General features: G+C 36.8%; 1 protein-coding gene across 2 annotated transcripts in view; it reads left to right on the top strand.

Annotated features, from left to right (window-relative positions):
• Positions 1-266: 266 nt before the first annotated feature.
• The window catches only part of LOC114532802, a 62,859-nt gene continuing 40,764 nt past the window's right edge, over positions 267-22,361 (top strand). For both annotated transcript variants that reach the window (XM_028554395.1, XM_028554396.1), the window contains exons 1-2: positions 267-362; positions 20,743-21,822. In XM_028554395.1, the coding sequence (XP_028410196.1) occupies positions 20,760-21,822 (1,063 nt within the window). In that variant the 5' untranslated portion in view covers positions 267-362; positions 20,743-20,759. The remainder of the gene's footprint in view (positions 363-20,742; positions 21,823-22,361) is intronic.

Raw genomic sequence — 22,361 nt, 5'->3', positions numbered from 1 at the left:
ACATTACAAGAGCTTACCTTATCAGTGACATCCTGAACAACTACTTTACCAACACTCTCAGTTGTTGTATCTCCTGCATTGTCTTTGCTTACTATATGTTCAGCTACCTCTTCCATACTCACACAATCTCTGTCTGACATCCAACTTGCAATATCTTTCGATGCAACCTTTTGAGGTATACCGTACAGTCCGTACTCAACACTTCCGGGCAGCGGAGTCTACGTTAAGCATGCACTTCCGCCTGTAGAAATACGTAGGAAGAACGTTTCGATTTTTGTTACATTTTAAATTTGGTAAATTCTGGTACGAAAAATACTCAGGAAATTCTTGTAAAATAGAACTCTGCGGATTATCGACATTCGGTAAGACATTAACGTTTGTTTACGTATTATCTATCGTCTATGTGAACGTTTGTTATGAAAATCGTGGTGATGTGTCATAGTTTGCGTATAATTAATGTAAATCGTTATGTATTTATATTCTGTTAGAATAAAACAAAATCAACACAGTTTGTCACATTTGGGTCGATAACTAGCATCGCAAGTTCGCTAAGCGTATAGCGTAGGAGCACCTATACACAACCTCTACACATTTCACACTTTGTGTTTCCTTGACAGAAAAGTTAAATTTAATATTGATAACACAATGAAAATCATATATGCCACGTACAAGACATATAAAATTACGACAAAATGGTACTCGTGCACTATCAAGTTATACATTCCATAGTGACAACACTATATGCATTGCAGGTGACCAGAAAAACTTATGTATGTTTGCAACTAAAATGTGTGACAATTTATTTTTAATGTTAATGAACTTTGCCTCACATAATGATCTTCGCTACAGTTGTTATTAATTAACAGGCTATCTTTAAAACCAGGAAGGGGGAATCGGGCTTTTCCCATTCCTGGTTTTAAAGATGCCGGCTTTTCCCATTCCTGGTTTTAAAGATTCCGGCTTTTCTCATTCCTGGTTTTAAAGATTCCGGCTTTTCCCATTCCTGGTTTTAAAGATTCCGGCTTTTCTCATTCCTGGTTTTAAAGATTCCGGCTTTTACCATTCCTGGTTTTAAAGATTCCGTCTTTTCTCATTCCTGGTTTTAAAGATTCCGGCTTTTCCCATTCCTGGTTTTAAAGATTCCGGCTTTTCTCATTCCTGGTTTTAAAGATTCTGGCTTTTCTCATTCCTGGTTTTAAAGATCCCGGCTTTTCTCATTCCTGGTATTAAAGATTCCGGCTTTTCTCATTCCTGGTTTTAAAGATTCCGGCTTTTCTTATTACTGGTTTTAAAGATTCCGGCTTTTCCCATTCCTGGTTTTAAAGATTCCGGCTTTTCCCATTCCTGGTTTTAAAGATTCCGGCTTTTCTCATTCCTGGTATTAAAGATTCCGGCTTTTCTCATTCCTGGTTTTAAAGATTCCGGCTTTTACCATTCCTGGTTTTAAAGATTCCGTCTTTTCTCATTCCTGGTTTTAAAGATTCCGGCTTTTCCCATTCCTGGTTTTAAAGATTCCGGCTTTTCTCATTCCTGGTTTTAAAGATTCTGGCTTTTCTCATTCCTGGTTTTAAAGATCCCGGCTTTTCTCATTCCTGGTGTTAAAGATTCCGGCTTTTCTCATTCCTGGTTTTAAAGATTCCGGCTTTTACCATTCCTGGTTTTAGATTCCGTCTTTTCTCATTCCTGGTTTTAAAGATTCCGGCTTTTCCCATTCCTGGTTTTAAGATTCCGGCTTTTCTCATTCCTGGTTTTAAAGATTCTGGCTTTTCTCATTCCTGGTTTTAAAGATCCCGGCTTTTCTCATTCCTGGTATTAAAGATTCCGGCTTTTCTCATTCCTGGTTTTAAAGATTCCGGCTTTTCTTATTACTGGTTTTAAAGATTCCGGCTTTTCCCATTCCTGGTTTTAAAGATTCCGGCTTTTCCCATTCCTGGTTTTAAAGATTCCGGCTTTTCTCATTCTTGGTTTTAAAGATTCCGGCTTTTCCCATTCCTGGTTTTAAAGATTCCGGCTTTTCTCATTCCTGGTATTAAAGATTCCGGCTTTTCTCATTCCTGGTATTAAAGATTCCGGCTTTTCCCATTCCTTGTTTTAACATTCCCCGTTCCCTTCCTTGATTCCCCATTCCTGGTTTTAAAGATAGCCGTTATTAACATGTAGCTCTTGGAGTCTAATTAGAAAATTATAATCTTACTTGTTCACCAATTAAAAAGAGGTACAAACCTGAGACTTCTGAAATATTGTTGGGATAGCATATGGCAACAGCATTGTCCTTTGCCCAACTTTTTGCATCATATCCACACTAAAATGGTCAGAACAGACACAACTTCTCTTATTTGTAGTAAACTCAACAGCAACATTTTTGTTTATATTCTCCATCCATAAGGCATGTAACTCAGGACTCCTCTCAGCATCAGGAAAACTATATTTCATTGTTAAAGTAGTATGTTAATAAATACCTAGCACCATGCAGTTAAAGGTTTTTTAATTTAAATTTTATAGTATATATGTTAAATATATATTATTTATGTAGTGTATCAAGTATGCATTTTGTACATGTTTTTGTAAATTTGATTTTGGAGCTATTGAATAATATACAAATAATGAATGTTTTGATTCGTGCAATGGTAAAAATATTTTGATGGAATGTTCCATAGTTGGTATATCTCAAAAGTTACAGAAATTCAACACTTAATTTATTACAGCTATTTCTGAGTGTACAAAAAATGACGCCATTGCCTTTTACGTGTGAAAAAAATATCGTGTTTTTTTTGCAATAAAAACTACAAAATAAAGAAATTGCATAAATATCTTACCGGTGGGAAGTAATATTCTCCTTTGAGAAGGAATTATGACAACCAAAAACGCAGCAAAACTTAGGCATATTTTAATTTAGTGTAAGGCGGGACAGATGAATAAAAAATATTCAAAAACTGATAACAGTCAAAAATCGGGAGGGTGATGGACACGTTTTTGACTTTGTATCGCGGTATGTCAGTGGTAATTGTTCTATTTCGCTGCGCTCAAACGAACGTAATATATTTACTTTCTTAAAAAATAACACAAATGAACTGAACACAAAAGGTAGATGGGATAATGTTCATCACACGAAAAAGAGCTGTTTATTACGTTTTTGAATCATTTTTACAATATCCGCGCAAAAGATTATTATACGATAAAGACAAATGAATATAGCTTATAGTCCCAATTGTTCGTTTACAGAGAGTCTCTTAACTCTCGTTTGAATATTCTCGTGAACGTACATGTCCTTTGCGGTTTTCCAACGCTAATGCTAATATTTTAGTGTTCATTGACTGTGAAGACTATAAATTTCTAAAGAAATGCCGGAACAATTATAATAATTCGAAATTTACATTGCGGGACAAAATCGTCAGGCTGGCTACGCCACTGATCCGTACATCGTTTCGTCGTATCCTAGTTCCTTCAGAGTCGATTTAAATATCTCCCTGCACCTGGTATAGGACAGTTTGATCCCATACAGCTTGAACTTGTTCTCGGATCTAAAGAATCTTAAAGGTCTAAAAATAGGTAAATCTAATTGGGCTCCGGCGTTTACTTTTTCAAGATAACGTTGTAAAATTACTACCGGGCAATTGATGGTATCAAGTTTCTTTATATAAACGTAATTTCCCTCACGGTAAACATCAGTTTTAGAACTGGGTATGAATATCTTGACATAATTGTGCTCGAAGGTTATGTGGTTTGGTGTTATGTTAGACAATCCGTTATATCCAGTGAACCCAAACTACACATACATGTTACACGAAGGTTTTTAAAATCTGCTCCTAGGCAATCATGTGCAAAAATTATGAGACTTTACGTATTCTAAACACATTTTTTTCATTTTGACAATTATTATGTCACGTATTTCGTTAAACTATTGACTATTCCCCCCTTCCCCCATTGACAATGTTGAGAGTGATATTTTTGGCAAATCAAATGGCTTGGTATCATAGAAACAACATTATTTTGGGGGGAGAGGGGGCTAGATACTAGGTGTCATGACCGTGTCTCAATAATTTTTGCACATGATTGTCTCTATGCAAATTTAAAGCTAACTGTGTGTCAGCTGACTATTGCCGACAGAAAATATAATCGTATCCTTTTCGTTGTTGTTAATGTTTCTCACTACAATTAAACAACTCTCGTAATTAGATTATGACGTAAATGACGTCACTATGACGTAATCGTCTAATAAAATTGTCCGAGAGGGTATTATTAAGTTGACTAGCGAGTTAGCATTTATTTTTGTGAATCAATTTCAGGAAGTAAGTAAACTTTATTAACATTCAAGGGTCGTACGCATATTCCAGAAGATCACTGTTTAACTTCGTCATTATTGGTTTAATTTATAACACATATTTCACAACACACGCACTTGAAAAACATTGCGAAACTAATGCGGCAATCCGATATTGCGAAACAAACACAGGTTTGTATACACGCAAACTACACTAAAGAAAAAAATGAAGTCAAAGAGGCAGGTTCCGAAGGAAACGTCTATTTACATGAGGTTCTTATATCAGGACAAAGGTGTAAGGGGAAAGGAGCTTCTTAGCGCATTTCCGAAGTACAGTAAAGCGACCATATATCGTCATGCCAAATTACCGTTTGACGAAAACGATTCTTTCGACAAACGCAAGCTGAACAAAGACGCCAAGTAAATTATCTGTTCGCGACGAAGTAATCTTGTAAGGCATTTGCGCATATGTAGAGAAGTCACGGGTTCGTTTGGTGCATCCACACTTCGAACAGCAGCTGGAATTAGTCCTGAAGTATCACTGTGGACCATCCGAAAAGCACTTCGAAAGCACGGCTACTTATACTTACAATCGCGCAAAAAAGGACTTATGACAAGGAAATATTTGACGCAAAGATATCGCTTCGCCCGTAAGGTTAGAAGGCTGCTACCGGAAAACTTCTGGGAAAATGGAATCAGCTTCTATTTTGATGGAACCTCGTTTGTGCACAAAACAAACCCCCTTGAGCAGGCACGAGCTACAAAATCAATGGCTTGGAGAAAGCGTGGAGAAGGGCTTGCTCTAAATTGCACAAGCAAAGGAAAGAAGGCCGGAGTAGAGGGGAAAACAGCTCACTTCTTTGTTTCCGTTGCTTATGGGAAGGGTGTTATTTCTTGCGACCAATATTTTCATCGTTTGACTGGAGAGACATTTGCTGAATATGTACGCCTTCATTTCCCTCGGATATTTGAAAATAGTGCAAATCCAACCGCCAAACGTTTTGTGCAGGATGGTGACCCATCGCAAAACAGCGCAGTCGCAAGGCGAGCTTTCAACCAAGTGGGAGCTTTAAAGTTTTCTATACCACCCCGAAGTCCGGACTTAAACCCAATTGAAAATTTGTTCCACTTGGTTTCCAAGAAACTAGAGAAAGATGCTCTTGACATGAAGATAACACGTGAAAGCTTTGCCCAGTTTTCAGACAGGGTAAAGAAGACAATGCTAAATTTTCCAACAGACATTATAGACAACATCATTAAGTCAATGAACAAACGTCTTACAATGATGGTCAAGAAACGGGGAGAAAGATTGAAGTACTGAATGATTTTACAATCAGTTTTTCTCGAGAAGTTTGTCCTAACAAAATATCAATTTTTCTGTTCTTACAAACACTGTATACAAACTATATTTAGCACATTATATTAGTTATAAAAAGAGTACTGCAAATAAATATGCACGTCTCAGGTGGTTGATGCAGATAATCCTGCATGTTACCACATGTTACCATCATGTTACCATTCATGTTACCATTTTTCCCTTACTAATTTCTATATATATTTACATGTTACCACATGTTACCATCGATTTTGTATAAAATATTATATATTATTTTATATAAAATAGTGGTAACATGTGGTAACATGTTCAAAAGTTATAGGAAGTTTATGTGAAATTGGTAACATGGATGGTAACATGACGGTAACATGTGGTAACATGTACGAAATGTATGATAAATATTATGTAAACGCCTATATTGTAAATCCCAGCAGTTTTTTAAACAGATTTTGAACGTATTTTAAAATAATTATTGTCATGTTAAACAAACACATTGAAAGTGCGTTCATACAGTTTATCCCAAAAGAACTAACGTGGCGAAACAACGAGGACAGGGAGGTATATCCTTCTGTTCATCTTCAGCTATGCTCTGATTGAAGTGAAACACTTTCCACCGAGAAGCCATCATGTCATTCTCAAGTGTATCCTCTGCGTTGTATGGACCTCGGTATGTAATGATCGCTTTAGAAGTTGCGAATACTGGCACATCGCTCTCAATACACACGTCCTTTGCGAAGTGATTCTTCGAAGCCGGAAGATGTACTCGGTCTCTTTCAAGTAACAGCAAAAAACTCTTCCTTTCAATCAGTTCTCGTGACCATCTGAAATCGTTGAGAAAAATAGCTTCAGCGTTATCAGCTCCCACCCATGCATACTTGTCGGATGCTAGGTTAGTAAACGTATCGAACATCAGCTCCAAAGGCCTTAATAAAAACGATTTTCCACAGTTTGTTGGGCCTACCAGCAATATGTTTCTAAATTTTCCTCTTCCATATTCTAACAACCGCTTAATTGCCATTGCATACACGACAGGATGAATTTTGTCGTTGATCAGAACCTCGTTTGCGCATTCTAGCCAGTGACCTTCGCATCCTTCTGTACAGTTTGCTTCCGAGAACTCGCGAATTATATCCATACGTGATTGGCTTTTGCGGCGTATAATTTTGGACGCCTCTTTCATTTTCCATGTCTGCTTCAACAGCTCATCGAGAGACCTTGATGAACGAGATAGAACAAACTGTGCTAGATCTTTTTTTCCTTGCTCGTTCTGTTCGTCTGCAAAAGCCAAGAGTGATGTTTGATCTTTAATTTTATGCTTCGTAATAAATTCGGAGACATCAATGTTTGTTAGTTTCTTGATTTTCGCCACACTGTGATATTTCTCACAATGTTTGTCGGTAACTTCTCTGGCCTGATGCAGTTTTACATAAGGGAATATGCAGTAACTTCCTATTTCTGGTATCCCGGTCGTGAAGCTCGCCCCGTTTATTAAACATTTTGCACAAATATGACGGAGCAAGTCCATTTATGCATTTATAACCCATGATTGCGTCTCTGTATAACAAATGTTCCTTGACAGGAGGCCATCGGATTTCACGTAAAGCGGGTGTAATGTGGTCGAATTTCCTCGTGTTTGTAATAATTTGGCCCGCGAAATTCTGGACTGCATGCAGTTTCGTGATATTGCCTATAGACGTATTATACCAAACAGACGAACAATAGTACAATTTACTCATGACTAGTCAGTGTATTGATGATATTGGTCAACGAATTATGATCGAAACAATGTTTGACTCTATTTATTTGTCAAAGTTTGGCCATACATGAAGATATAAGTTTACCAATGTGCTCGTTGTAAGTCAAGTGACTATCCAAAGTCACTCCAACATCCTTTACATATGGGACAGGTTTAATTGTCATGTTTAAGAATGTTAAGGTCTTAAGAATGTTCCAACTAAAAGAAACTTGGAGTTTTCTCAGGACTAATTAATAGTTCATTTTTGCAACACCATGCCGCTACAAGACGTTGGTCATCTTCAAGATTATGCTGTGCAACTGTGACATCTTTGATTGGAAATGATAAAATATATTCGAGTCGTCGACGAATGAATCTAGAACGCACACTTGTGTTACCGATGGAAGATCGTTTGTATAAACGCAGAATAAAAGCGGCGACAGAATGGCTCCCTGTGGGACACCGTTTGTGATGGGGAGAGCTTTAGATAGGGATGAGCCAATACGTACTTTTTGTGTTCGTCCAGATAGATAGCTTTGAAACCATTTCACTGTTTCATAGGATGCACCAATGTTGCTTAACTTGCGTAGCAGAATTGTATGGTTGATACTGTCAAACGCTTTAGATAGATCTTATAGTATTAGTACCGACATGCAGTCTTCCGTTGTCCATTGCATCCAATAAGGAGTTGCTCACTAAAATATTCAAGGTTTCCGTGGAATGGCGCTTTCTATTTCCGCTTTGATGAGGACGGTGAGACGGTTGTTATGATGTAGGTACGAGTTAAACTGATTAAGTACAGCTCTCACAAATCTTCGAGGCGACCATGAGAAGGGAAAAAGGACGATTATTTGAAGCCTGTTCGTGGTCTCCATCCTTTAATAGTTGGAGAACTTTGGCCTCCTTCCAGTGATTGGGAAAAGTGGACGCGGCGAGGGAAGTATTTATAATGTCAGTTAGTGGACCAAGAATGAGATCTGCAATTTTCGGTTATTCTAGTTGGTGCAGTGATAAATTGTTTGAGATTTAACTCGGATGCAAAATTAACCAGTGCCTTATTTTCGGGACATTTCTTTATTAGGTCGCAATTTAAATCACCTAAGACTATGATTGGTTTGTTAAATATAAGAGCATTTATAAGACTGGGTTTCAATAGGTCTTCGAAGCAAGATATTGGACAATCAGGTGGTCAGTACGTCACATAAACCACGAATGATCTTATCTTCTTGTGTTGTAATTGTATCCAGAATTAATGGAACCCCAACGGGGACGTGCTCGATAAATCACTTAAAACTTTCGCCTTTAATGGAGTCTTGATGTAGACGCCAACGCCCCCTCCTCGCTTACCCAGTCTATCTTGTCTCAATAATTTATATCCGCCTATGTTGATTTCTGCATTTTTCACAGAGCTGTTTAGCCAAGTTTCTGATAAAGTTATTACTTCATGGTTTCTATCGCCAATAAATTTGGATAAAATGATCTCTCTTTTTTAAGGATCGAATATTTAAATGAACAAACGTTAATTTAGAGTGACTATTGTGATTAGTAGGGTTGGTCACTTTGCGAGGTATTGTTTGTATTGAAATTCTTTTCGAAGCATGATCCGTTGTAATTAGTGGTGGCGTAGTGGAGGCTGGCATTGTGCTGGCATTGGTTGGACCTGTGGTTGGACTGGAAAGGGGTTGGTGAAATAGAGGAGGGAATAGGGAGGGCTGTTTCAGGAGCATTGCTAATTGCAGCATTTTCTAAATTCATCATAAGGTCGGTATTGTTTTGATTGTTTAGATTAGGAATTTCAATAACACTAACTTCGGGGGCGTTTAGAATCATTTGCAGCCGAGTTTGGTAAAACTATAGAGCGATTTCTTTGTTCACTTTTAACAAAGTCTTCTCGAAATTGTTTTATACTGTCAGTAATGAGATTGATACTTAACGTAATTGGATTGATACTTTTAAATCCTCACTGAGAAACTTCTTCAATGAGTCATAATCCCCAGCCCAAGCAATACATAGGTTATCACGAATGGAAACCATTTTAGACAAAGAAAACTGTTTGATTTAAAGTTAACGTTGACGAAGGAAAATCACGGAGCTCTAAAGTCTAAAGTCACGTCTACACTCTGCATATAAAACAGCGATGTCCCAAATATATTTTCATTAGTTATTTCCAAATATATTTTCATTAGTTAGCTATATATTTTAATATGTGTACAAATTTAAACATATTCTAATATCTATAACCCCATTGTCTGTGATCCTCAATTGACGTCCCAATCTTAATTAACATATCTAAAATGCATGAAGAAATACAATGCCAATCAAGAAAGTCCAAAACGTCTAAGCCTTTGTTTCGCATTTTACTCACTATACCAAGGACGTTGGGTATTCAAATAACAGACTTTATAAACATGAAAACCTGCCGTTAACAAATAAAACTAAAAATCTAAATAATGCTGAGAATTCTCGTCGTCTTTGCGGACAAATTCTTGCAGAATAATTATTGGGTAGCGCTGTACTGAAAGGAAGCAATTCGCCGTTTACATACCGCCTTTAACGCTATTGACGTTGCAGTTTTAAAGATAAAAATAGAATTCTATGCAGTATTAAGGGCTGTTTATATGACAGACAGGCTGGCCCGCTTAGTGAGATAGGCCTTTAAGCGAGAATGCGAGATCCCGCTGTCTAGTAGCAATAGTGTTGATTTGAAACCAGGACATTGCTAGGTTTTAAATCTCGATGCGAAATATCCATGTCATGTAGAACTTTCAACGCATTTATAGATATCAGAATATGTTTAAATTTGTACACGTATTAAAATTGTATGGCTAACTAATGAAAATATATTTGGAAATAACTTGGAATGCAGTTGACCTGAAGGTTGAACTTTGTCAACCACTTTAGGGGAGTCGTCGACAACTTGCCCATTTGGGTTTTTATTTGCTCCTTAGTCTTTTTTGCGCAATTCCGCGTTTTATCCCCGTTTGCGGAATCTGCGTTTTATCCCCATTTGCGGAATCCGCTTCCGCCATTCTGTTCCGTATTCCGTTTCCGCGTTTTATCCCAACCCTGCTAGTACATTACACAAATAACATTTATTTTAAATTATAACTTATAAATCTAGGAGGGCTGTAAGAAGTTAATCAGTTAAATACATAATAATTACGAATACTAATTCTGAAAGAGTTAAGGGAACCACGGGTTTTTAGATCTGCTGGTAGACTGTTCCACAGACTTGCAGATCTGACAAAGATCGAGTTTCTGAAGTATTGTTGTTTATGCTTTTAATTAATTTTGCCACACAATACAGCCTTTATAAAATAAATAAATAATATATAAATATATACCATTAAATAAATACAAATAGCAACAAATCAGTTATGAAGTGGCGAGGAAGTCCAAAATAGAAACCATAAGGCTTATAATAAATTCGGACTCCTCATTAACAGGTATAAAAACATTGAATTGAATAATTGAGGCAGGAGTGGCATGGTTAAACTATATATTGATATTTTACACTATACATAGCTACGATCAATTATTAAGTAGATATATTTTTAATTTCGAATGAAATTGAGAAACGGATGCAGCATCACGAATGCCAGCATCCAAGGAGTTGTAAAAACAAGGACCCTGATAATTTACGGAGAATTTTCTAATATTGGTTCGACAGCTTGGAACATAAAATAATCTAGAGGCACGAGTCAAAGCTTTAAGAGGAAATAGAAATTATTTTCACTATAATTGCGAGATCTAAATCCAGGCTCGTACGAGCGTAAATGGTTATTAACGTCCATAGAAATGAGTCCGGTTTTTGACTTGTACATTAACATCAAGTCCGTGGTCTCTCTGCGGAATTCTAGCGGAAGGAGGTTGGTTGTGATCAATCTTTCCGTGTACGTCATTTCCTAAGGGTAATTTAGAATGAACTTTGTTGCTCTCCCGCTGAACGTTCTCGATTAATGTTCGATGTTTAACGGTACTCGGTGACCACACGTTACTAGCATACTCTAACTTGGGTCTGACGAGGGTGCAATATAATAATCTCCTTGTAGCGCTATGGCCGTCTTGGTAAAGGTAACAGGCGTGTTATCATCCCTTTCCAAGTTGTTATCATGATCAGCATTCATTTCCTCAATTATTGACATCGTTTGGTCATGAAAACTGAAAGTGGAATAGAAAAATACATAATAAATTTTTGAATTGTGAAGTGTTTGTTGAATAAAGTATAAGTAAACGATAGTTTATAATATAGGCACAATATTCTTGAATGATTGCATGCCATGGTGACAATCGATGAGAAATTTAGCTTGTAGGTACACCACGTAAGTATATTTAATACTGCAAAGCTTCAAAGCTTTCGGTCCGTTAACCCGGGCCTTCATCAGTGCAATTACCTGAATCACATATAGCTAATCATATATAGCTAATTTGTGCCTGAAGGCTGAATACACATTCACACGTCACTTAAATGTCACGTTAGTCCTGATTTGTAGCTCGCGCCATTAATTAAACGGTTTCATTTACGAAATAATTATGAAAAGGAAATAGTTCCAATTAATGCACGTCTCCTAGACAAGTATTGAAAAGAGCACGCCACGTATACTATTAAGCGGCTTACCCTCTTAGGAAGCGGCTTACCCTCTTTATGGGCGATAGTTTGATGTTTATCGATTTCAATTCTCTCATTTTACGAGATTCTCGCATTTTACGAGAGACCGTATACTTATCATTCGCTAAAATGGTTGCATCTTTCCATTTAATGCGATGATCATAAGTCCACGCATGGTGAGCTACAGCAGACTTATACAGTTTACCTTTCTCGCAGTTCGTCTTATGTTCTTTTAGACGTATTGAGAGATTTCTACCGGTCTCTCCAATTTAAACCAAACCACATTCACATGGAATGCGGTACACACCAGGTTTCTGAAGTTCATCGACGCCATCCTTGTGCGTGTAAAGAGCGCGAAACAATTTGTTATTGCTTGAATGGTATATTTGTATTCCAACTTCTTTTAAAATCCTAACGATTTTATACGAAGCTGGACCAATATACGACCAACTACTTAATGTGTCATCTGCGTATCTAAACCAGAAACCAGGTTTTAAACATGCTGTAGCTAGAGCTTTCTTTTCAAATTCTTCCATGAATAAATTGGCCATAACTGGTGATAAAGGACTACCCATAGGAGCACCATGTGTTTGCTCGTAGTACTAGGAACATTTTGCTGTTGCAAAAAGAATGGTAGATGCTTCTTCTACGCGTATCTTTAACAAAGTACGCTCCACACAGATCGCCAAATACACAAGATTGGCGTCCAGAAAATCAAAATACAAGAAGACAAGAAGAATTTGGCTAATAGCTCACTAAGACACACTGTTGTTATAACCAAAGTGTGCGAAAACTTACGCCGGTTGAAGAAGAAGTCTTGTAATTGGGTTTAAATTTCGCAGTTGTACCACACAAGATCCCTAAAGAAGAAATCGTTCAACATCTGGAACCAAAGTTGAATCCGGTCTCAGGGAGTTTGAAAAAACTGTTGGTCGAAGTCAACATGGTGGCTGCTATTATTGAGTTGTGCCGAAAGAGTGTATTTTATCTGTTTATGATAATCTTATTGAGTGGTTTAAAGCTCTCGACTTTTTATTTATATGGATGGAAAGCATGTGTTAAATATAGGAATTGGTATGAAATTGACGGCTGTTTCGAGTAATTTGTCTAATATAACTAGACATATGACTCGAAGCGATCTTCTTCCACGCTAGATAAACCTTCAAACCTTTATCGAGGATCATTATCTGTTAGAATGGTAAGAGATATTCTACTTGTTCATGCGCTGATGGTCTGTGGGGATATTGCTACCAACCCGGGGCCAATGCAAGAAATCATAAGCTGTCAAACATGTTTTAAAACGGTAAAAAAAAACCAAGCAAAGGCTATATGCTCGTCGTGCGTGAAAGAACATCATCTTAAGTGTCTTGGTGCGCATTTTGAAACAACTAGACGCTGTATTAGTTGTTATGTTACGTTGTCATCTTTATCAGAAGAGGAAGACGACTCGGCATTCACTCTATTCTACACCATGAGCTTGAGTCTACGTTAAATAAACGTGGTTTGAAAGTTGCCCATTTAAACATTAGAAGCTTGCGTAAAAACATTGACAGTCTAAGACTTCTTCTGTCACGATGTAAAGATCTGAATATTTTAGCGTTAAGCGAAACTTGGTTGAGTGAAGACATTCTAACTGAAGAAGTAGCTATTCCTGGTTATATTGTTCATCGTCTAGATCGGGACACTGGTCAAAGAGGAGGGGGAATTGCAGTTTATATTTCTGAGCATCTCTCTGTAATGCGGCGATATGATTTGGAAATTCCATTGGTGGAAGGTTTATGGTTAGAATTATTCCTTCCAAAATCTAGGGGGATTTTTTTGGGGGCATATTATCGGCCACCGAGTGAATCATCTGAGTTTCTGAATGTATTCGGAGACACTGTTGAACAGATTTTGCTTGAAAACAAAGAAATAATTATTTGTGGCGACTTTAATTGTCCATTTAATGCTGCTGTTCTGGACTCAAGTACAAAGAGATTAAAACGCCTTCTCTGTTCAAGTGGTTTGACGCAAATAATTGAATCTCCAACTCGAATAACTAAAGAGAGTTCATCCTTGATTGATCTAATATTAACTAACATGCCTGATAATATTGTTAAGACCTCCGTGATCCTACTGGGACTTAGCGACAATGATTTGACATTGTGTGTTAGAAAAATAAATAGCTTAAAAGCTATCCCAACTCCAAGGGTCATAAAATGCACGAATTATCGAGGTTATCACATGGAAAGTTCCGTACCAGTTTGCGTCAAGAGCGATGGGATTTTACCACATCATGTACGAATGTAAATGAAGCATGGCTGAATTTTAAAGAAAAAAAATTATCAATCTGTGATAATCATGCACCCCTATAATAAATAAGAAAGTTAGAGGAATAAATAGTCCTTGGTTAACAGGTAAAATCAAGAATCTAATGTACGAACGAGACGGGGCCCTGAACAAAGCCAGACGTACCAAAAAGGAAGCTCATTGGTCCGAATACAAAGCACTTAAGAATCGCGTGAATAATTCTATAAAATCAGCAAAGGCAAGTTTTAGCAAAGAACTTATTCAGAACAATATAGACAATTCTAAGTCCTTTTGGAGAGCTATAAACGGTGTACTGCCGAATAAGAAAAAAACTGTACGATCTATTCCAGTCATCAAGCTTAATGATCAAGTTATAACTGAGAAGTCGGTTATAGCGGAATCATTCAACCAGTTCTTCAGTTCCATTGTTCGACACATTACATCTCAAACGGATAGTTATGTTACTCAAATAATCAATCTAATTTACGTAGCCCTGTAAGATCATTATTTACAGAGATGGTTTTTAGATTCAGATCAGTAAGCACTGATTCTGTTTGTAATGAACTTCTAAAACTTAAGCCGAACAAAGGGACTGGTTTAGATTCTATTCCTCCACGCTTCCTTAAGGATGAAATCTGCAGTTGTATTACAGAAATAATTAATATGTCGATACTACATGGAAACGTTCCGGATGAATGGAAACTCGCCAGAGTAATTCCGCTGTATAAAAAAGGTAAAAGAGACGATATGAACAATTACTGTCGATATCAATTCTTCCAGCTATTTCAAAAGTTGCTGAAAGAGTAATTTTCCAGCAACTTTATGAGTATCTATCAGAAAATAAGCTGTTATCGCCATTTCATTCTGGATTTCGTAAAGGTTTCTCTACTGAAACCGCAGTAACATTTTTTGTGGACAAAATTCGTAAAAATGTGGACAGTGGATGTCTTACGGGAGCGGTCTATATAGACCTTAAGAAAGCATTCGACACAATAGATCTTGAATTGTTGCTTAATAAATTGCAACGATATGGTGTGGATGTAGACGCTCTAGGCTGGTTTAGGAGCTATCTATATGGTCGACTGTAAATCGTAGAAGTAGAGCAACACAGATCAACACCAATCAAAATCGAAAATGGAGTGCCAGAGGGTAGTGTCTTGGGACCTCTTTTGTTTATATTACTCATAAATGATCTTCCACAGTGCATTACTAGTGCTAAAGTGATGTTGTACGCAGATGATACTCTATTGTATTTTTTGGCAAAGACTGTTGCAGAACAAGAAACTACGTTGGCTTTGGATATGAATAACATTTCAACCTGGATGCAAGATAACAGACTGTTTCTCAATACGGCAAAAACTGAGTATGTAATTTATGGAACACGGCAAAATCCCCGGTTAAAAGACAAAATGAGTCTAATTTATGAAGGTATTGAGCTTAAAAAGGTCTTGTCATATAAGTATCTGTATTGATCAGGATCTATCTTTTAATGATCATGTTGAGTACCTTATGAAAGAGACTTCAAAGAAGCTGGGTGCTTTAAGACGTTCTCGACGTAACTTAACTATTGCGGCCACTGATATGATTTATAAGGCTATGATTCTACCAACGTTGGATTATTGTGACGTTGTAACATCGTTTCCTTAGAGAAACTTCAACGTAGAGCCGCTAACTTGATTTATCCAAAGTCTGGTATCGAAACTGATGAATTGTTAACAAGACTTAACTACACTAAGTAATAGACGAAATTAAAAATACATACTGTAATACTAGTCAAGAAATGTCTCTTGGGTATCGTCCCAACATATTTGCTTAATTATTTTCAACTTAATGCGACTCGTAGCTACTACAGGACTAGAAATTCTATGGATATTTCTTTACCGAAAATTCGATTAGAGCTATCAGGGATGATATCGCATCCAATATTCGCGTTGAAATAACCGAGGTTTTTCGACGTACAACTTCACCCAAATCAAATCTTTCCAAGGGGCAGAAGGATGCAGTGAGGAACCTAAGGGCAGATAAGTCTATACATATTTTAAAGGCTGATAAGGGAAACTCCACGGTTTTATTAAATCGTTTAGAATATGAAAGTAAAATCCGTGCTCTTCTTGAAACACCAACATATAAAGAGCTAAAACGTGATCCTACAGCCAATATTGAACGTAAAGTATGTTCTAAACTATCTGAACTTAGAAAATCAGGTATTTTGTCTCAAAAGCCTCATGATTACTTGAGACCTTCATGTAGCGGGTGTCCTAAATTTTATGGTTTACCCAAAATACATAAATCAGGTGAACCTCTTAGGCCTATAGTTGCATCTCAAGGTTCACCGACTTATAATCTATAGCTAAATACCTTGCTAGAATTTTAAAACCAGAAGTTGGTCTAACTGAACACCATGTACTTAATTCTAAAGAATTTGATGCGAGTATGCAAGATGTTAAATTAGGCGAAAATGACATTCTTGTCAGTTTCGACGTAGTTAGTTTATTTACTAATGTGCCGATAGATGAGGCGTGTAACATTGCGAAAGACAGGCTGCTTTCGGATGATACGCTGTCTAAAAGGTCTAGCCTTTCTCCCGAAAGTATATATGAACTACAGAAATTGTGCTTGAATACAACTAATTTTTAGAGGCGGGAGAAATACTACGAGCATGCAAACACATGGTGCTCCTATGGGTAGTCCTACATCACCAGTTATGGCCAATTTATTCATGGAAGAATTTGAAAAGAAAGCTCTAGCTACAGCATGTTTAAAACCTGCATGGTTTCTGGTTTAGATATGTAGATGACACATTAAGTAGTTCGTCGCATGATTTAGAAAATTTGAATAAATTTTTAGATCATATTAATAATATACACCCTTCAATTAAATCTACATTAGAAATACAGAACGATAACTCTATATCTTTCTTAGATATCTTATTTTTTGATATAAAGGGGGACAGAACTTTGGGTGATAAAGTTTATAGAAAACCAACACACACTGACAGATATCTGAATTATAATTCATTTTACCATCCTAGCATTAAAAGATCAGTATGCAAAACATTAATCAACCGTGCTAAAACAATTTGTGACTCAAATAGCATTGACTCAGCGTTAAAGCATTTGAAGGATGTTCTACACATGAATGGTTTTCCCAAGAAATTCATAGATCATGCTATGAGTGAACAGCAAAGACATAAACAAGACATTGAATATCTATCCTCTGTCTGTTTACCATATATTGGTCCAGCTTCGTATAAAATCGTTAGGATTTTAAAAGAAGTTGGAATACAAATATACCATTCAAGCAATAACAAATTGTTGCGCGCTCTTTACACGCACAAGGATGGCGTCGATGAACTTCAGAAACCTGGTGTGTACCGCAATCCATGTGAATGTGGTTTGGTTTAAATTGGAGAGACCGGTAGAAATCTCTCAATACGTCTAAAAGAACATAAGACGAACTGCGAGAAAGGTAAACTGTATAAGTCTGCTGTAGCTCATCATGCGTGGACTTATGATCATCGCATTAAATGGAAAAATGCAACCATTTTAGCGAATGATAAGTATACCGTCTCTCGTAAAATGAGAATCTATTGAAATGTATAAACATCAAACCAAACTATCGCCCAAGAGGATAAGCCGCTCAATAGTACGTAGCGTGCTCTTTTCAATGTCTGTTAGCTAAATACTTGTCTAGAACACGCGCTGTGACGCGCATTAATTAGAACTATTTCCTTTTCATAATTATTTCGTAAGTGAAAAATGGCGCGAGTTAACAAATCACGACTAAAGGTCAACACAGACAGACCCGAAGCGGCAACGCGACGCGAATTTTGAGTTTTCAGAAGCATATAAATTAAATTCTGGAAGCAAAATTTGGAATCTATGGAGTATGGACGCCAGAGCAGTCAAAATCTATTATTGTTATGTAATATACAAGAATATTAGGATAAATTAAATTTTATTTGATTTTGAAAAATAAAGAGCGTTGAAAATTCGCGCCTGTGTGGGTCTTAACGTGATATTTAAGTGACGTGTGAATGTGTATTCAGGCACAGAGGACTACACAGGGGTGGAACTGGCGGCAAATCGTGTTCCCCTGTTTTTAATGCGCATGCGCTAGGCTCTGGCAAGTGTTTTTGCACATTTTAATAAAGAAAATTCGATTTTTTAGCAGAAAAATGCAATTTTAAAGCGAAGGGTCTTTCGCTCTTCGTCTTTTTGACAAATTTTATTTATCCATCCGACATTGCTCCTTTTGGATTAAAAATGACTATAATACGAATGAAAAGGGAAAAAAACGGGAAATACAACTACGAGGAGTGCGATTTTCACACGAAGCTTCTAGAACTGCCAGGTAAAAATTCAAAGTTTGGTATTTCATCTAATAAATGTAGGTCTATATGACTATATTTCACCATGCAGTCGTATTTTTTTCTAGATGGCAAAACAATCTTCTCAAAGTTAACTTTTGAGCAGATGACATATCAAGACATTGAGTTCTACTGTTTAAGATAGCAAGTTAGATAGCTATTAAAAAACGTTTTACAACGTATACGCAGTTTAGTGATATTTGTGAACCCTATATATTATGTGTCCTATGTGTATTATTACTTCACTTTGGACTCTTCGGACCCTCTTCGGGCCGGTAACAATGGAAATTATAGAACTGAATTATCCAGCGGCAGCAGCAGCAGCCTTGTTCTTGAATCTATCCTGCAATGCACATTCTACAACATTGAAACTCCAAGTAAAAGGGAAGGTTAGGACACATTCAGTTCATCACCATATTATAGTTTCAGAGCACAAAATATTTGTAGCTATTTTTCATTAAATATTCACATCCAAAAATTGGAAAATAGCTTTCAATCATCTCATAGAAGCCACACAGAATTGCATAGATTAGATTGGAAATTGATTTGCATGTCCTTCATGAATATTACAATCATGTATGAACTGAAATTAATGTCTGTTAGCATTTACCATTTGTGTGTGAAGTTGGATATATATTATTATATTCATGTAAAAAGTATTGTATATATAGGTAAAAGTTGCATTTGTTTATTGTAAATCCTTTGAATTCACGTTCAAGATTCGAATAAAAAACATGTAGTTTTTGCTAGTTTATGGCAAAAAAAATTATTTTCAAAGAAATTTTTTCGTGTGTTTTGAATTGTAGAAATAACACATCAATATCATGCTTGTTTTAAGATCAGTTTAGACGTTTTCTGGATGGAAAAATAACTGCCTAATTTATAATCGGAGACGATATTGGCAATCAGCTTGATATTTATAAAGAAAATCATTCGCGCTTGTATTTCTTACCTCTTTAACCTAACGCATATATTTTTTACAAAAAAAACAACCATTTACCGTTTATTTTTAAAATTTAGGCGCAAAAATGGAAATCGATAGATAGAGCCAGCTTTAAAATATTAACATTTTTCGTCTTTCGAACACCTTTCCCCCTTACTTTAGAGTCAAATACACTTGCCAGAGCAATTTGCTTGGCGCGTAGGCAGGGGGACAGCAACATCAAAGGGCTCCGCCGCGAGTTCCCTAACTGTATATCATTAAACTGTGATTCAGGTAATTGCACTGATAAAGGCCCGGGTTAACGCATCGAAAGCTTTGCAGTATTAAACATACTTACGTGGTGTACCTACAAGCTAAATTACTTAATATAGGCACACATAACAATTATATATAATACCTAACATCCCCATCATAACCACTATGCTCTGAAAACAACTCATCATCAGAAAACATAGATGTATTTAATCTATCAAAGTAGAAGGAAAGTAGACATACAGCCTTTTTAAAAAACCCCAATGAATTCTCTACTTATCTGATAACAAAATTAGGTGATTTTAGAAAGTCATTCTTTTTACCATACTAACATGGTAGAGGTCCAAATATAATTCTCAGTACCTTTCATGGGGAGATGTGTAGCCATAAGATGAGAAGTTATGAAATAAGTAATTGAAATTTTACCTTCTACGATACTCCAAGGATAACTAATGCGCAGCGAAATCGCTGTCACTATATTTGTTGTAACCGGGATCTTCTCCTGCCTGAATTATAGCGTTTGTCACCATGCTTTGCCCCCTGAGTAGCAGCCATCTCGCGTTTGATAAACTTGAAAAAAACATCCTGTTATATATCAAGTTTGATTTATGCGCAGAAAAGATGCGCACGCGGTGACACTGCTCCTTAAACTCGAAGGGCTTAACTCGAACTTTACCGACCTGAAATTTAACACATTTCCCCCGCATCATCATCGTTATCATAATGATGAGGTTAGAATTCAGATTTGTATTTCACCATCGCTACCTTTGAGGCCAAGTCTATATAAGTCTATTAGATTAACCAATCACGAGTTCAATAGGTCAGTGAAAACTTGTGGTAGTAGTAGTCAAATCGAACCTCGTTATTGTCCGAATATCGATTTTACCAATTGTTTGTGATACGAACTTTATCCAGAAATATGGTAAAAAAAATATTTTTTTTGTATAGGATTTTGACGTAGCTGAATGACAATGGCAGTTTGGGTAAAATTAGCAGAAAGAATGATGCCTAGTTTCTTCCGGGCTCCTGCCGAATTGAAACCTTTGCCAGCTTCAGCTGAAGATTTTAAGGAGGAACTAAGACTATTTGAAAACCTTGATCGGGACGCCGACCCACCACCCAGAGCAAAACTTTATCACTGCTTGCTATTAAGTGTAAACATCAAACGTCCATTTAATTCTACGATGATTTTGGTGGTAGGAAGTACTGGGGTTGGAAAGTCATCTACGATAAACCATTTACTTGATACAGGAGAAGGAATCCCTGTCGCGCTCACCAGTTGTTCTGAGTCCGAAACTAAAGCAACCAGCGAATACATTCTGACCACTGACGACTCAAATTACGAAGTTTGCGATTTAAAAATGGGTATTATAGATACACCAGGTTTAAACGATACTGCTGGTGTGAAGCAAGATGCTTGTAATTTTGTTTCGATAAAAAGATTTTTCGAAACACATCCAGGCTTACCTGAGCAGTCTATTTATCCTAATCTTGTATTTTTGGTGGTGAACGTGAATGATACCCGGGTCAAGGGTAAGAATAGCAGTCTTTCAAAATGCCTTAGAGGAATTAAATTGCTTGAAGTGGTTGACACAAGACATCCAAATCTTGTTGTGGTTGTAACACATTGCTGTTCTGTTAGTTACAAGAATTTGCGTAAGTGGAAAGACAAGATGAAAGAAAAGAAAGATACCATTTTAGCTATCGTGTTTGAAGCGCTTGGCGTCTCAGCACCTGTCGTATTGATAGAAAATGATTTCGATGGCCATGATCTTAAGAAGGAAGGTGATTTTACAATTCTTCCGAATGGCGACAGACAGCCTAAGAATTTATACGACGCCTGTGCCGAGCTGCTTCATAGAAATAAGGATAATTTTGGCCTGTTGGTGTTTAATTCTTGTTTCACAAGAGCAAAAAAGGATAGGCCAACAGAAGGTCATAAAGTTGAGGCGGAAGATTCTAAAAGTAAAGAATTGTCTGATGAAGAGGAAAAATTTTTAAATGCTTTTAGCGATGATGCAAGAAGAGGTAGGTAAACACGTTTTAAGAATATATTTTCACGAGACGTAAAAGTGTCGTTAATAACCGAGATTTTTAGATTAGCATTTGCGGAAACGTGGTTTGACGTCGCCAATAATGCAACTCGCAATCATTTGCAGTCATTTACATACTTCGTGTTTGAAATATTTGCAATGATAGATAGTTTAATTTCTTGCTAAATTGATTCCGGTTACACTGAATTTTAATATTTCTTCTGGTCCAGCATCCGCGTTTTTTAGCGAATCAAATTGCTTTGTTTTCGTCCGGTTATATCCATCGCACAACCGGATCAATGAGTATAGATATGTAAAGAGGGTTCACTCTGCGAAAATTCAATAGCTTAAATGTCACCAGATTTGCCATGCCGACGCCATTCCACGCCTTCAAAGGCAAGTTAATTACTGCAAATAAAAAAATTAAAAATCAGTACCATATGGCTGGATTTTCCACACAAAAGTAGGTATAGGACAACGCAGCGTTCGAAATGCAAAAAGTGACGACCTTATGAAAGGTAGCTACACGCTGAT

This window comes from Dendronephthya gigantea, unplaced genomic scaffold, assembly GCF_004324835.1.
Source record: "Dendronephthya gigantea isolate DGI-Jeju-01 unplaced genomic scaffold, DenGig_1.0 000081F, whole genome shotgun sequence".
In the NCBI taxonomy this organism is placed as follows: Eukaryota; Metazoa; Cnidaria; class Anthozoa; order Malacalcyonacea; family Nephtheidae; genus Dendronephthya; species Dendronephthya gigantea.
The sequence above is the reverse complement of the archived record's forward strand: the minus strand, read 5'-3'. Positions and strand labels throughout refer to the sequence as shown.